This window comes from Daucus carota, chromosome 2 (genome assembly GCF_001625215.2).
Source record: "Daucus carota subsp. sativus chromosome 2, DH1 v3.0, whole genome shotgun sequence".
In the NCBI taxonomy this organism is placed as follows: Eukaryota; Viridiplantae; Streptophyta; class Magnoliopsida; order Apiales; family Apiaceae; genus Daucus; species Daucus carota.
The window spans coordinates 32,643,805-32,656,710 of NC_030382.2; the positions used below are offsets into that span (position 1 = coordinate 32,643,805).

General features: G+C 36.6%; 2 protein-coding genes across 2 annotated transcripts; both read left to right on the plus strand.

Moving 5' to 3' along the window:
• The first annotated feature begins 546 nt into the window (after positions 1-546).
• On the plus strand, positions 547-1,764 carry LOC108207382 (uncharacterized). The gene has a single exon (XM_017377833.1). The coding sequence runs from the start codon at positions 547-549 to the stop codon at positions 1,762-1,764; it is 1,218 nt and encodes a 405-aa protein (XP_017233322.1).
• A 7,588-nt stretch (positions 1,765-9,352) lies between these two features.
• LOC108206925 (IRK-interacting protein) lies at positions 9,353-11,488 on the plus strand. The gene is made up of 2 exons (XM_017377362.2): positions 9,353-9,600; positions 9,783-11,488. Exons 1-2 carry the CDS (start codon positions 9,538-9,540, stop codon positions 11,202-11,204), a joined length of 1,485 nt encoding a protein of 494 aa, XP_017232851.1. The 5' UTR covers positions 9,353-9,537; the 3' UTR covers positions 11,205-11,488.
• The last annotated feature ends 1,418 nt before the right edge of the window (positions 11,489-12,906 follow it).

Consider the following 12,906-nt stretch of genomic DNA (forward strand, 5'->3'; position numbering starts at 1 on the left):
ATATTTATTTTTGATTTAATAAAAATTTCGGTTATTTCGGTTTAAACCGAAATACTATATCAAAAACCGAACCGAACCGAATTTCTTTTCGGTTTAAACCGAAAAACCGAAATAACCGAAATTTTCAAAAAAATGAAACCAAACCGAACCGAAATTGTACGGTTCGGTTCGGTTTTTCGGTTTCGGTTCGATTTTACTCACCCCTAGTATCAAAACCATGAATGTATGCATAAGAGTGACACAGTGGAATCTAAAATTGCTTTCACGATTTTCTTTCTGTGTGATGATGACAAAACGACATGTGTTTTGTTCTACAATTCATAATGGAAAAATTAATCATAAAATCAAACACAACACACGGTATACATAGATTACAGATCAGATCATTGGCAGATCATGTTCTTACATATAATATCTTTGTTTTTCAACAACTAAGAATCATTCAAAATAAACTTTCAAAAAATTCGTCTTGTCATCTGACATGGTCTAGACAGTCTTGTTAGTTTCGTTTGATAGTCATTCTTGTTTCTGTCAATTACTCTCATCATGGCTAGTAACCTAGTCCAAGCAATAAATAATATCTCTCTCGAAGATGAAGAAGAAGGAGGAATAGAGATTAGTAAAGATGTTCTGGGGACTAATAGCATATGCAATCAAGCCTTTAACGCAAATCTTTGTGTTGTCGGGCGTTTTATCAATGAAGGGCGTGTTGATTTCGAAGCACTGCAGCACACTCTAGCAATTCTATGGAAGCCAGGTAAAGGTGTCTACATAAAGGAACTAGATTCAAACTTATATCTCTTCCAGTTTTATCATGAGATCGACGTTAAACGGGTTATGGAGGGCTGCCCTTGGTCATTTAACAGGAAAGCTTTGGTGATGTCGAGACTGAAAGAAGGACAGAATCCTCGCTGTGTGGATTTGAACACTTTGGACCTCTGGGTACAGGTCCACGATTTAAAGGTTGGTTTTATGTCAGAAACAGTCCTTAAAGGAATTGGTAATTATGTGGGAAAGTATGTTCAATCTTGCCCCTCAAACTTCACTGGTGTATGGAGAGAATATATGAGGATCAGAGTCTCACTTGATTTGGCTAAACCATTAAAGAGGCGTATGAAACTTAAGATGACAGGAGATGCATGGTTCTGGATCAACTTCAAATACGAAAATGTTCCAAGTTTTTGCTTCATTTGTGGCATTATAGGTCATTCAGATCGATTCTGTGGTCAATTATTCGAAAAAGCAGAGAGTGAAATTGCGAAACCTTACGGTGCATGGATGAGAGCTCCTCTTCGAAAACAAGTGAAGCCAATAGGAGCCAAATGGCTAAGAAACGGTGAAAGTGATGGCAACCATGCAGCAGATTCTCAGATCCCGAGCAAACGGAACGAAGACGACGAGAGCAATCATGTTCCTATTGTTACTCCTAAAAATCCGGTGTCTGTTGAGAAAGGAGGAAATCATGGAAATTCAGAAATTCAAATTTTTGATGGAGGCGCGAATCTTGGCCAGCACACTTCGCTAACAAATCCAACAAAAATTGCGGAAGTGATAAACAAAAAAGACGTTGGGATAATTGAAACAAAAAAGAGAAGGACTGGTGATGGGCTGGGTTCAGAAAAAACGGGCTTGTTCAGAGAAGTTTTTATGGACTCGGACGATATTACTGAAAATGAAATGACTGATGAAAATTTGGATAACAGCACAGTTCCAAAAAACGTATATGGGGCGGGTACTCATGGGAGTGCTCGCCTATCATTATGAGTTTAATAAGTTGGAATTGCCATGGGCTTGGGACCCCGTGGGCTTTTCAATTCCTTAAGGAGATTACTCTCCAAAAGAGACCCGATTTTATTTTTCTATGTGAAACTATTAGTAAGAAAGCTACTGTAGAAAGATTTCAACGAGCAGTTGGTTTTGAAGGGGTGCTAGCAGTAGAATCTCAAGGTCGTAGTGGTGGTCTCGCTTTACTCTGGCGCAATAAAGATGAAGTTCTCTTACGTTCTTATAGTAAAAATCATATTGATGTCGAGGTTCGCATGAAGGAGAACAACACATTTCGTTTGACAGGAATTTATGGCGAGCCAGATAGGAGTAAAAGGTACGAAACATGGCATCTCATCCGAAATCTTTCAGCGAATAATTCCTTGCCTTGGGTGTTGATAGGCGATATGAATAACGTTTGCTCTCAAGAAGATAAAAGAGGTGGTCGCCCTTATCCTCAAACTTTAATCACAGGTTTTCTCGATGTTTTAGAGGATTGTAATCTCTCAGACATGAATCTTATTGGCCACCCATACACATGGGAGAGAGGTGCAGGTACCGATGATTGGATCGAAATAAGGCTGGACCGTGCATTGTCAACAGTTGATTTTTTGCACATGTTCAAGGATGCTACTCTCACAAATTTGGAAGTCTCCACGTCAGATCATTGCCCTTTGTTATTGGAGTTCCATAAAGCTCATCAGATAGTTAAAAATCGAATCTTTCGCTTTGAAAATGCATGGCTCCGTGAACCAATGTGCCAACAACTAGTAGCGGATGTTTGGGAGAGAAATCAAGGAAGATCGTTCTTTGACAAAATCACTGAGTGTACTCAGCTCTTATCAGAGTGGGGCCAAGAAATCACAGGTAGCTTCAAACGTCGAATCCAAGCATCCAAAAGGGTGATTAAAGCTCTGAAAGGTCGACGAGATGCTTCCTCAGTTAACGTAATAAAGGAAAATCAGAAACAGCTTGCTGAGGTCTACGCTCAACAGGAAATCTTCTGGAAACAAAGGTCCAAACAAATGTGGTTAAAAGAGGGAGATCAAAACACTAAATTCTTTCATGCAGCGACTAAAAACAGAAGGTTTATAAACCAGATCAAAAATCTCAAAAATAAAGATGGCATTACAGTTGATTGGAATTCGGGCTTAGAAGATGTGATTGTGAACTACTTCACAGACTTGTTCAAGGCGACAGATACTGAATGGAGCTTGGTTACAGACTGTGTTCAGACGAAGGTTTCAGAAGAGCACAACAATATTCTCTTAGAAGAAGTGTCAGATGAGGAAGTAAAGAAAGCTCTATTTCACATGTATCCAGATAAATCTCCAGGTCCCGACGGGATGAGCCCGGGATTCTATCAAAAACATTGGCATATCGTTGGAAAAGATGTTGTGAATATCATCAAAATGTTTTTTGACATGGGCCACATTGATACTCGGCTCCATAGTACCAACATAGCTCTTATTCCTAAGAAGAAAAATCCCCAGTTTATGACGGAATTGAGACCGATCTCGCTATGTAACGTTGTATACAAAGTGCTCTCGAAAGTGTTAGCTAACCGATTGAAATCATTCATTGATTCAATTATTTCTGATACTCAAAGCGCTTTTATTCCAGGTCGTCTCATCACAGATAATATCATGGTAGCATATGAAGTAATGCATTTCATGAAGCGCAAAACTAAAGGCAAGCAAGGTTGGATGGCCTTAAAAATTGATATGAGTAAAGCCTATGACCGTGTTGAGTGGAGTTATTTGGAAGCAGTGTTGCACAAGCTGGGTTTCGAAGAGAAGGCAATCCGATTATTCATGGCTTGTATGAGCTCAGTCAATTATCAAGTTAGTCATGCCGGAAGAAATTTTGGTCGAATTGTTCCCACTCGTGGCCTTAGACAAGGTGATCCCTTGTCCGCTTATCTATTTTTAATCTGTATAGAAGGATTCACTTCTTTGATTTCTGAATATGAGAAGAAAGGTCTGATTCAAGGCATCAAAGTTGCTCGTAATGCGCCTCCTATCTCTCACATGTTTTTCGCAGATGATTGTTATATCTTTTGTAAAGCAAATGTAGAAAGTGCAAAACATGTTCTGAATATGTTGAAAGCATTTGAGAAGGCTTCCGGGCAGCAGATTAATGCAGACAAATCTTCAGTATTCTATAGCCGTAATTGCAGTTCCCATCTTAAGTCAGAGATTTATCACCAGCTGCAAATCAAAGAAGCAGGAGCTAATAGTCTATATCTAGGCCTTCCAAATATGATTTCTGGCAAAAAATCAGAAGTTTTTGGGTTTATAAAGGAGAGGTTACAAGAGAGAATCCAAGGCTGGGACAAGAAAAATTTATCGAAAGGAGGGAAAGAAATTCTAATTAAGTCTGTCGCTCAGACCCTTCCTAGTTACTCAATGAGTGTTTTTCTGCTCCCTCTTGAAGTGTGCAAGGATTTAGAAATGGTCATGTCTAAATTCTGGTGGAGAACAGACCCTGCTAAAAATAAAAACATCCATTGGATGTGTTGGAGTAGACTATGTTCGACCAAGCTTGAAGGAGGTATGGGCTTCAGGTGTCTTCGAGACTTCAATATTGCTTTACTAGGAAGCCAGGCTTGGAGATTGGTGACTCATCCTGATAAGTTGGTCAGCAAAGTTTATAAGGCCCGATATTATTCTAACGGAACGTTTCTAACGGCTAAGCTTGGTGTAAATCCAAGCTATGTCTGGCGTAGCATGTTCGAAACTCAGAATCTGATTGCTCAGGGAATTTCTTGTCGCGTAGGCAATGGCCAGAACATTGATATCTTGCACAATCCATGGCTTCCTTTTACAGAAGACCCTTATATTCATACTGTTAGCGATTCAATTGTTAACAAAAAGGTGGCCTCCTTAATGCATACAGGGGAATCAGTATGGGACGTGGACTTGATCACGGACGTGTTTGAAACACGGGATGCAGAGCTTATTCTTTCAATCCCCCTTCAAGAGAACGTCAAAGATACCTGGTATTGGAGACATGAAAAGATGGGTCATTATTCTGTCAAGAGCGCGTACATCAGCATTCAAAAGTCCAAGGCCAATCCTAATTCTGCTGACAACTCTGGGTTCTGGAGAAAATTGTGGCAATTGAAAATACCATCCAAGGTAAAAAATTTTATGTGGCGTGCTGCTTCTGGGTGCTTACCAACAAAAGATCTTTTACGTGCTAGGAATGTGAATGTTAATTCTCTGTGTCCCATTTGTAATGAGGAACCAGAAACTGTTATGCATGCCCTGGTCTCATGCACATTTGCAGATTACTGTCACAAGCTTGTGGGAAGTTCATTTCTATCCACACTTCAAGGTTCAGTCATATCATTTGCAGATTGGCTTCATGCTTTATTTGGTCACCAACATCTGGAAGAGATATATACCCATGCAACTCTATGCTGGATAATATGGAAGAACAGGAATGATTCAATATGGAAGCAACGTAGTATCGACCCCCTCGAGGTAGTGAATTCGGCACTCTCCTTTCTTAACCAATGGCGATCTGTTCAAGACAAAAATTATGACTCTTTCTTAGGTTTTATGACCTCTGAAGACGGTCAAGAACAGTGGAATCTCCCAACAGAAAATAGTGTTAAGATTAATATCGATGCAGCTATCTTCGAAGATCCAAGACGATACAGCTACGCTTTTATTATTCGTGATCATTGTGGTACTCTAATCGAAGCTATTTCAAAATGTTCTCCAGGTTGTGTAACTCCCGAATTTGCAGAAGCTCTGGGTATTAAAGAAGCCCTCAGTTGGACGAAACAAAAGTGTCTGAGTAATGTAGTGTTGGAAACTGATTGCTTACAGGTTGTGCAGCTCATTCGTAGCTCTTTCTCCAGTTTATCTTATCTAGGAAAGGTGATCGAGGACTGCAGATCTCTTCTTTCAGATTTATGTGCTCAAAACATTGTGTTAAGGTTTGTGAGACGGTCCGCGAACAGAGTAGCTCACTACTTAGCGAGATATAGCTGTTCTATAGCTGATCGTAGATGGGAGGTGGAAGATATCCATCCAGACTTTGAATTTGTGCTTTGTAAAGATTTATTGCATTAATAAAATCTTTACTTTCCGTGGCAAAAAAAAAAAAAAAGAATCATTCAAAATACACCTTCAACCCATACCGCTGTCACCCGACAAGCTCCGGAAAAAGACGTGAATGCACTAATAAATATTTTGCCAAAATATTGATGACGGCAATAAATACGAGGAATCTATTTTTGCGTGAATTTGGTGCAGCCTATTAATTACTTAGTTGCTTAGCTCTGCCATTGTACAGTATTTTTATTTTTTGTTTTACAGAAGAGACGTACATAAATATTAATATCAACCTGAAAGTGATGGTTAAGCATCGGAGACATTCCATCTACTCAAAACCATCCGGCCAAGACTCAAGAGCATACTTAAAGAGTTACGCAAAATGCCTGACCAAAAAGAAATTAGTACTTAAAATGATTGATAAGAGTAGTGTTTCTAAATGATTTTTTTAATAATAATATAAAATGTGTCTCTGAGGAGCTGATATAAAGTTAGGAGATACGGGATGTTCTTTAAAGGATAGGAGAGAGAGTAGACTCTTCAATTTTTAAAAAGCTTTTAAGAGACTATTGGAGCATTTATTCTTTACTTGCTCTCTAAATTTAAATTTAAAAGTTTGCTTAAAGAGTACATGAGATACTCTAAACGTGATAAGATAATAATTCATACAACAAAAAATACAAATATTTTTTAATTTATAAATTACTCAATAATAGGGTCAAATATCAAAGTGATCAAACGTTTTTTAATTTATGAATATGTTTTATATTAGAACTATGATATCTAGTGTAATTTATTTATTTTTCTCAAAATCGATATGGTCGTAGAAGTTAAATTTATAGTCATAATTTGTTTTGGATTAAAAAAATGTGTTTGTGTTCGTTCCTCTCACATCTGGTGCTACAAATGTCAAGCTGAAATTCCGTCTATAAAACCAATATCTTTATGTGTTTTTTCCGTTTAGCTAAACTATGCATTTTCTCGTATTTGCCAATCAAGTAATAATTTCTTTTTACCAAATTTGATTTATGTTTTGAATTTTTTGATTAAAAGGTATTAACAATTTATTATCTTATTTTCAATTTTTTATTAAAATAATTTTGTGATATTAACTATATATTATGTGGGGGTTAAATCCAGCTTATTAATTTTAATATTATGTATATTATTTTTGTTTAGTATGTTGTTAAGAAAATATATTAAATAACAGTGATTTTGTAACGGTGAGATTTATATGTTTCTGAAATTAAAATTTGTAGGTAACAAATTTGTTTTGGATAAAAAGGGAATCATAAAGATGTGAAACAGAAAATTTGTTTTTAATTAAGAAATGAATCATAAATACGTAAGTAGATAGCAACAATATGTTTTTTTTTAATCTAAAAGTGTTTATTTGTGTATATGTGTAATCTAAAAAAAATCGATCCTGTCGAACGTTGGAGTCCCATGAGTGATATAAAACTTTAATTAAGAATGATTGGAGACTGCATATTAGAGTAGTTGAGAGTCGGTCTCGTGGCTTGAAAGGATCACATCATTTATTGATAGATGGGCAGATGAATTGGCGACAAAGATGAGTCTCATGTATAAAAAATTATGGGTGAAGGTACTATTTACATATATCTCACACAATACTTTTTGTCTTACATATATAGATAATAGAAATGTACGGTTGAAATGTGATTTTTTGAAGAAATCATCTATATCTTTTATTTTTGGTATTTAACTAAGAGCTTTGATGCTCTAACAACAGAGTCCTAACATGTTCCTAGATATATAATAAAATATTTATATGTATTTTTTAAGGGATTACTACATTTTATTGAATGAGAACTTCAACAACATTCCATATTTATATTCCTTATTATTAATATAACATAACATTATATTCAACATATAATAAGGAGAGAGAAAGGAAGAAAAGAGTGGGGAAAATGAGAGAAGTGAATATTTTTTTTTTCAAAATATTATGAGGAATGGTTCCACAATCCTTAAAAATGAGTAATGAAGTTGACACCCCAACTTTTTAAAGAATTGCTAGAACTATGCTGAAATTGTGTTTTGTGTCATATTCCTTATTATAATAGCTTAGGACACTATATAGCTAAGCTACTGGTAGATATGGCAATTCAACCCCATCCCATGGATTCCTACCGACTGTTTCGATTTTACCGAACCCGAATATTCGAATTTCGGGTTTGGGTTAATTTTTAGAACTCGAACTAGTTTCGGGTTGGGTTTGATTTTTGGTCATACCGCCTCGAAGATGATCCGAAAACCTGAAAACCCAAAAACCTTTCCGAATCCGATCTAAACTCTTATCCGATTCAAAACCCGAATATATATATTAATACAATTATATATCTATTACTTTATCCCCCGCTTCTTAGTAGGTATTTTTTTTTGTTACTGTTTTTATCGTCAGAATGGGTTCTAAAATACTTAATATGTGCATAAAGAAAAGATCCAACAGTTTTTGTTCAATTTCGACTGAACGATAATAAGTTTGTTATTCTTATTGCTTAGTATTAACAAATTCATCCCTTTCTATCTTTTTCCATGCTTGATTTAGACTCATGTACAGTACACGATATAAAACATTATCAAAAAAATATGGAGTAGCGATTATATTTCGGGTAACCCAAACCCGAATCAAATCCATTGGATTCGGGTTTTTTTCGGGTTTGAGTTTGGGTTTGGGCTCGGTCAAAAAAATCGAGTTTGAGTTTGGTATTTGTGAAACCCGTTCCGACCGATCCAATTGCCATCTCTAGCTGCTGGAGATGCTGTTATAACCATTATAAACGAAGAAGTACTTATATATTATTTTTCAAAATTATGGGGCCGTTCGGGTGAGTTTAAAATAATTGCTTCTTGCTTAGATTAAAAAAGTGAATTAGAAGTTAGAAACAAGTTAAAATTTATAAGTAATTAAAGTATTTGGGAAAGAAGTAGAATTTATGAAACAAAAACTAGTATTCTTAACTTTTTATAAGTACTTTTTGACTTTTTACAAAACAATACAAATAAATGTTTTTAACTTAGGGGAATTATCTTGTATACTGTTTTTTCAATCTTGTATATATGGTTGCATATACAACCACAGTATTTTTGAAAATATTTTAGAGAATGTAGTATTTTGAAAATAAGATTGGAGAAAGTAGTATTTTTGAAAATAAAACTGAAAACATGGTTATGAATTAAAAAAGTACTTTAACTTATAACTCCATAAATCAGGCTTAAAAGCTCGGGCCAAACACCCCTGTGTCATATATTATTTTTTGGAAATATGAGCGAAAACTAAGAAGCCAACGTAACACATGGTAACTGAAGTTGACCCGTAGGTGTATGACAGTATGAGAGGATCCGTGACCAGAAATAACTCCATGACTGATCTGCAGCCATAAATATTGAATTAGAGGTAGGTATCGCAGTGCAGTGCAACGCCATGCCTACACATATGTATATATCAGACAGTTGAACAAGCACCCTCCCTCATTATTATATACTGACGAAAATCCAACCGTTTTATAAGGATACTACCCCGAATATGGTAAATAAATAAAAAAAATCTTTCTCTTCTTCACTTTTACGGTAAAATATCGAAACTGAAGATTTTAGCCTAGGCTCGATAATATCTTATTTACATGACTGGTGGTCACATTGTTTAATTTGTTTTGTTTACATTTGATCTTGAAGAAACTCCATGGCTCCTTCCTCTTCACTCCCCTCCTTCTCTCCTCCGCTCCGCGCTCACTCCTTCACCCCTGTATGTAACTCATCTCTCCATTTATCTAGATCTACTCGTATATATATTTCCGTTTTACTACAAATTATTTTAATGAGTAATATTTGAAATACGTGTAACTGAAACCGAAATTGAAATTCTGGATTGTGTTTTTGCGTTATATTTCTGTACATGACTTGAGAGTGTTTTTGTTTTGATTGTAGATTATGGAATGTGATAGAGAAGGAAAAGAAGACGAAGAATCCCAAGACCGAACGAGTTCAATGAGGTCCACACCTATGGATCAATATTCCAATATACACAGCAAGGACTTTGAATCGAATTATACAGTGAAGCCATCTCACCGGAAGATGTTAAGTACAGGCAGTGACTCGGTCTCGAGTTCTGTCGATGACCGCGGGATATCCTGCAACAAGTGCCGTCCAAGCAACCGGGATAAGAAGATATCTGTGGTTCCATTAGACAATAGTGGAATGAACAGGCACTCCTTGTCAAGCCCGAATGGTATTTTCAAGCCGATTTTTGGTTCTATAGTGAAAAAGAGTCCGAGGATCTTGAATGATGGATCGTCAGCTGCGGCTCCGGTGACTACCAGGGAGGAGCAATGGAGGATCGTGGCGATGGAGCTTTCGAATAAACTCGTGGATGCCACTCAGAAGAGGGATGAGGCTGTGCAAGAGGCTTCAAAGCTGAAACGATCCATGTCTGAGATTGAGAAAAAGTTGAATAAGCTTGAGATTTACTGTCATACTCTGAAATCAGGGCTCGATGAATGTAATAATGTGTCGGTGGCGCCAGTGACAGATCCAGCTACGAGAAATACACCGTTGGGTCATGAGAATGTGGTGATTGGTGAGCAGGATAAAGTTGTGGAGAATTTTCTGGTATCGGTCTCGGAGGCGAGATCAACGGTTAGGTTTTTAGCTAGGTCTTTGACACTCCAATTACGCCGCATGGGGAGCAAAGTTTATGACCGAATTTCGGCATGTCTGCAGCCTTATGATATCAAGATCTCATTGTCTAGAAATCCGAAAGAGTTGATGACTTGTATTGAGGCATTGTTGAACAAGTCCTTTTTCGAAGATTTTGAATCAATTGGATTCCAAAAGGGCTCTGCAAACCCGATACTAAACCCGATTGATCATTGTGAGGCAAATTTCGCCTCGTTCACTCGGTTGCAGAGTCTGGAATGGGATGATGTATTGACCAAGGGGACCAAGCATTTCAGCGAGGAGTTCAGCAAGTTTTGCGACAGAAAAATGAGTGAAATTGTCGCACTCTTGGGGTGGAATCGTGCATGGCCTGAGCCGCTTCTCCAGGCCTTCTTTGGCGCCTCCAAGGCCGTGTGGTTGGTGCATCTTCTGGCTAATTCGGCGCACCCAAGCTTACCTATCTTCAGAGTAGACAAAGAAGCCAAGTTTGATTCGATTTACATGGAGGACATGGTCGGAGACAAGGCCCGCAGATTGGTCCCCTCCATGGTTCGGATCATGGTTGTGCCCGGCTTCTACGTTTACGGTAATGTGGTCAAGTGCAAGGTGCTTTGCAGGTATCACAATAACAGCAATGGCTCTGATAATACAGAAGACAAGGGCTTTAGTTTAACTCCATCTCCTAAATACTAGTCATATATGCATCATCGTCATCGTCGTCATTATCATATACCTTAGAAGGACCTCTATGTAAACTACCATAAAAATAATTTTTTCGTCTCTTTGGGTGAAGTCTATCTTAATTTTATAAATCTTGACATTACAACTTTCGAAGTACTATTTAAGTTGGATTTTTTATCATATAGGAAAAGACAAGATTATTCATGGAATCTCATGATTTTGGAGTTTGGATTATGTGTCTTGTTGCCTATATAAAAGAAGATTTAAATGTGTGAATAAAGTTTTTGTTTGTATTACTTGCTGTACTATATTACTACTTTGTTTCTGCAATTACCAGTGTTTTGTTGGATTGCGAGGGACATGGCTTCTTTGGTATGAGAGTTCGCATTGAAAGCGGCGTGTCATTTGCAGAACTGAACATCTATTTGATTGCAGGTTCACGAGCTTTTTTGAACTAAGCATTCCAATATAAATCGTTTTTAAAATTATTTAATTATCTTGAACAATATGAGGGTTTGGTAAGGTTTTTCTTACAACACATCCATATACTTAAAAAATCTGGTTACATGTTGAGGTTAAATTATATATGTCCCTGCTGATGAATTGTCAATTCAGTAAATAATTTTGGATATTGTTTTATCTACTAACAGTTCGTTTGTATCTAAAGATTCACGTGACGGGTAACCCGGATTCGACTCTGGCTCATCCGAAAAAAATTAGAACAGATAATAATGTGTAAGACATATAAGTCTGTATTGTGAAAAAAAAGAGAGTTAATTGCACTTTGTAACCCCTAGGTTTGCTCCAAACGCAGTTTAGTACCTAAACTTTAAAACGTGGCAATATACCCTACACTTAACATTCCCGTGCAAGTTGTAACCCCTAGTCACTATTCCGTCCAAATCTGCCGTTAACTTTAACCGTTTGAGTGGTAACAGTGTGTATATTAGTTTCTAACAGCTACTTTACCCCCTGTGACCTCTCAAAATTTATGTATTATATTTTGAAATTATTTCTGAACACACACAACGATGTAAAAAAATTAAAATAATTTTTAAAATATGTATTTATTTTAAAATTATAAAATAAGTTACATCATTTATGTAAAAAAATAAATAAATTTTCAGATTCTAAATCTAGATGCATATTTTAATAATTATTTTAAATTTCTTTACATCGTTGTGTGTGTTCAGAAATAATTTCAAAATATAATACATAATTTTTGAGGAGTCACAAGAGGTAAAGTAGCTGTTAGAAACTAATATACACACTGTTACTTCTCAAACAGTTAAAGTTAACGGTAGATTTGGACGGAATAGTGACTAGGGGTTACAACTTGCACGAGAATGTTACATGTAGGGTGCATATTGCCACGTTTTGAAGTTCAAGTACTAAACTGCGTTTGGAGCAAATCTATGGGTTACAAAGTATAATTAACTCAAAAAGATTCACGTGATGCAAATGCACATCAAACTTGTATCCGTATTGATCTATCTTCTCATAATTTATTCGGGTTAATTATCAAGTTGATCACTGAAGTGGGCTTAGTGTATCAAGTTGGTCACTGAACTCAAAACGGTATCAAGATGGTCACTGAAGTGACCATAAATATCAAACAAGTACCTTGAAATATGAGTTCAAGTAGGGGTGAGCAAAATCGAACCGAACCGTGTAGATTCGGTTCGGTTCGGTCCTAGTTTTCTAAAAATTCGGT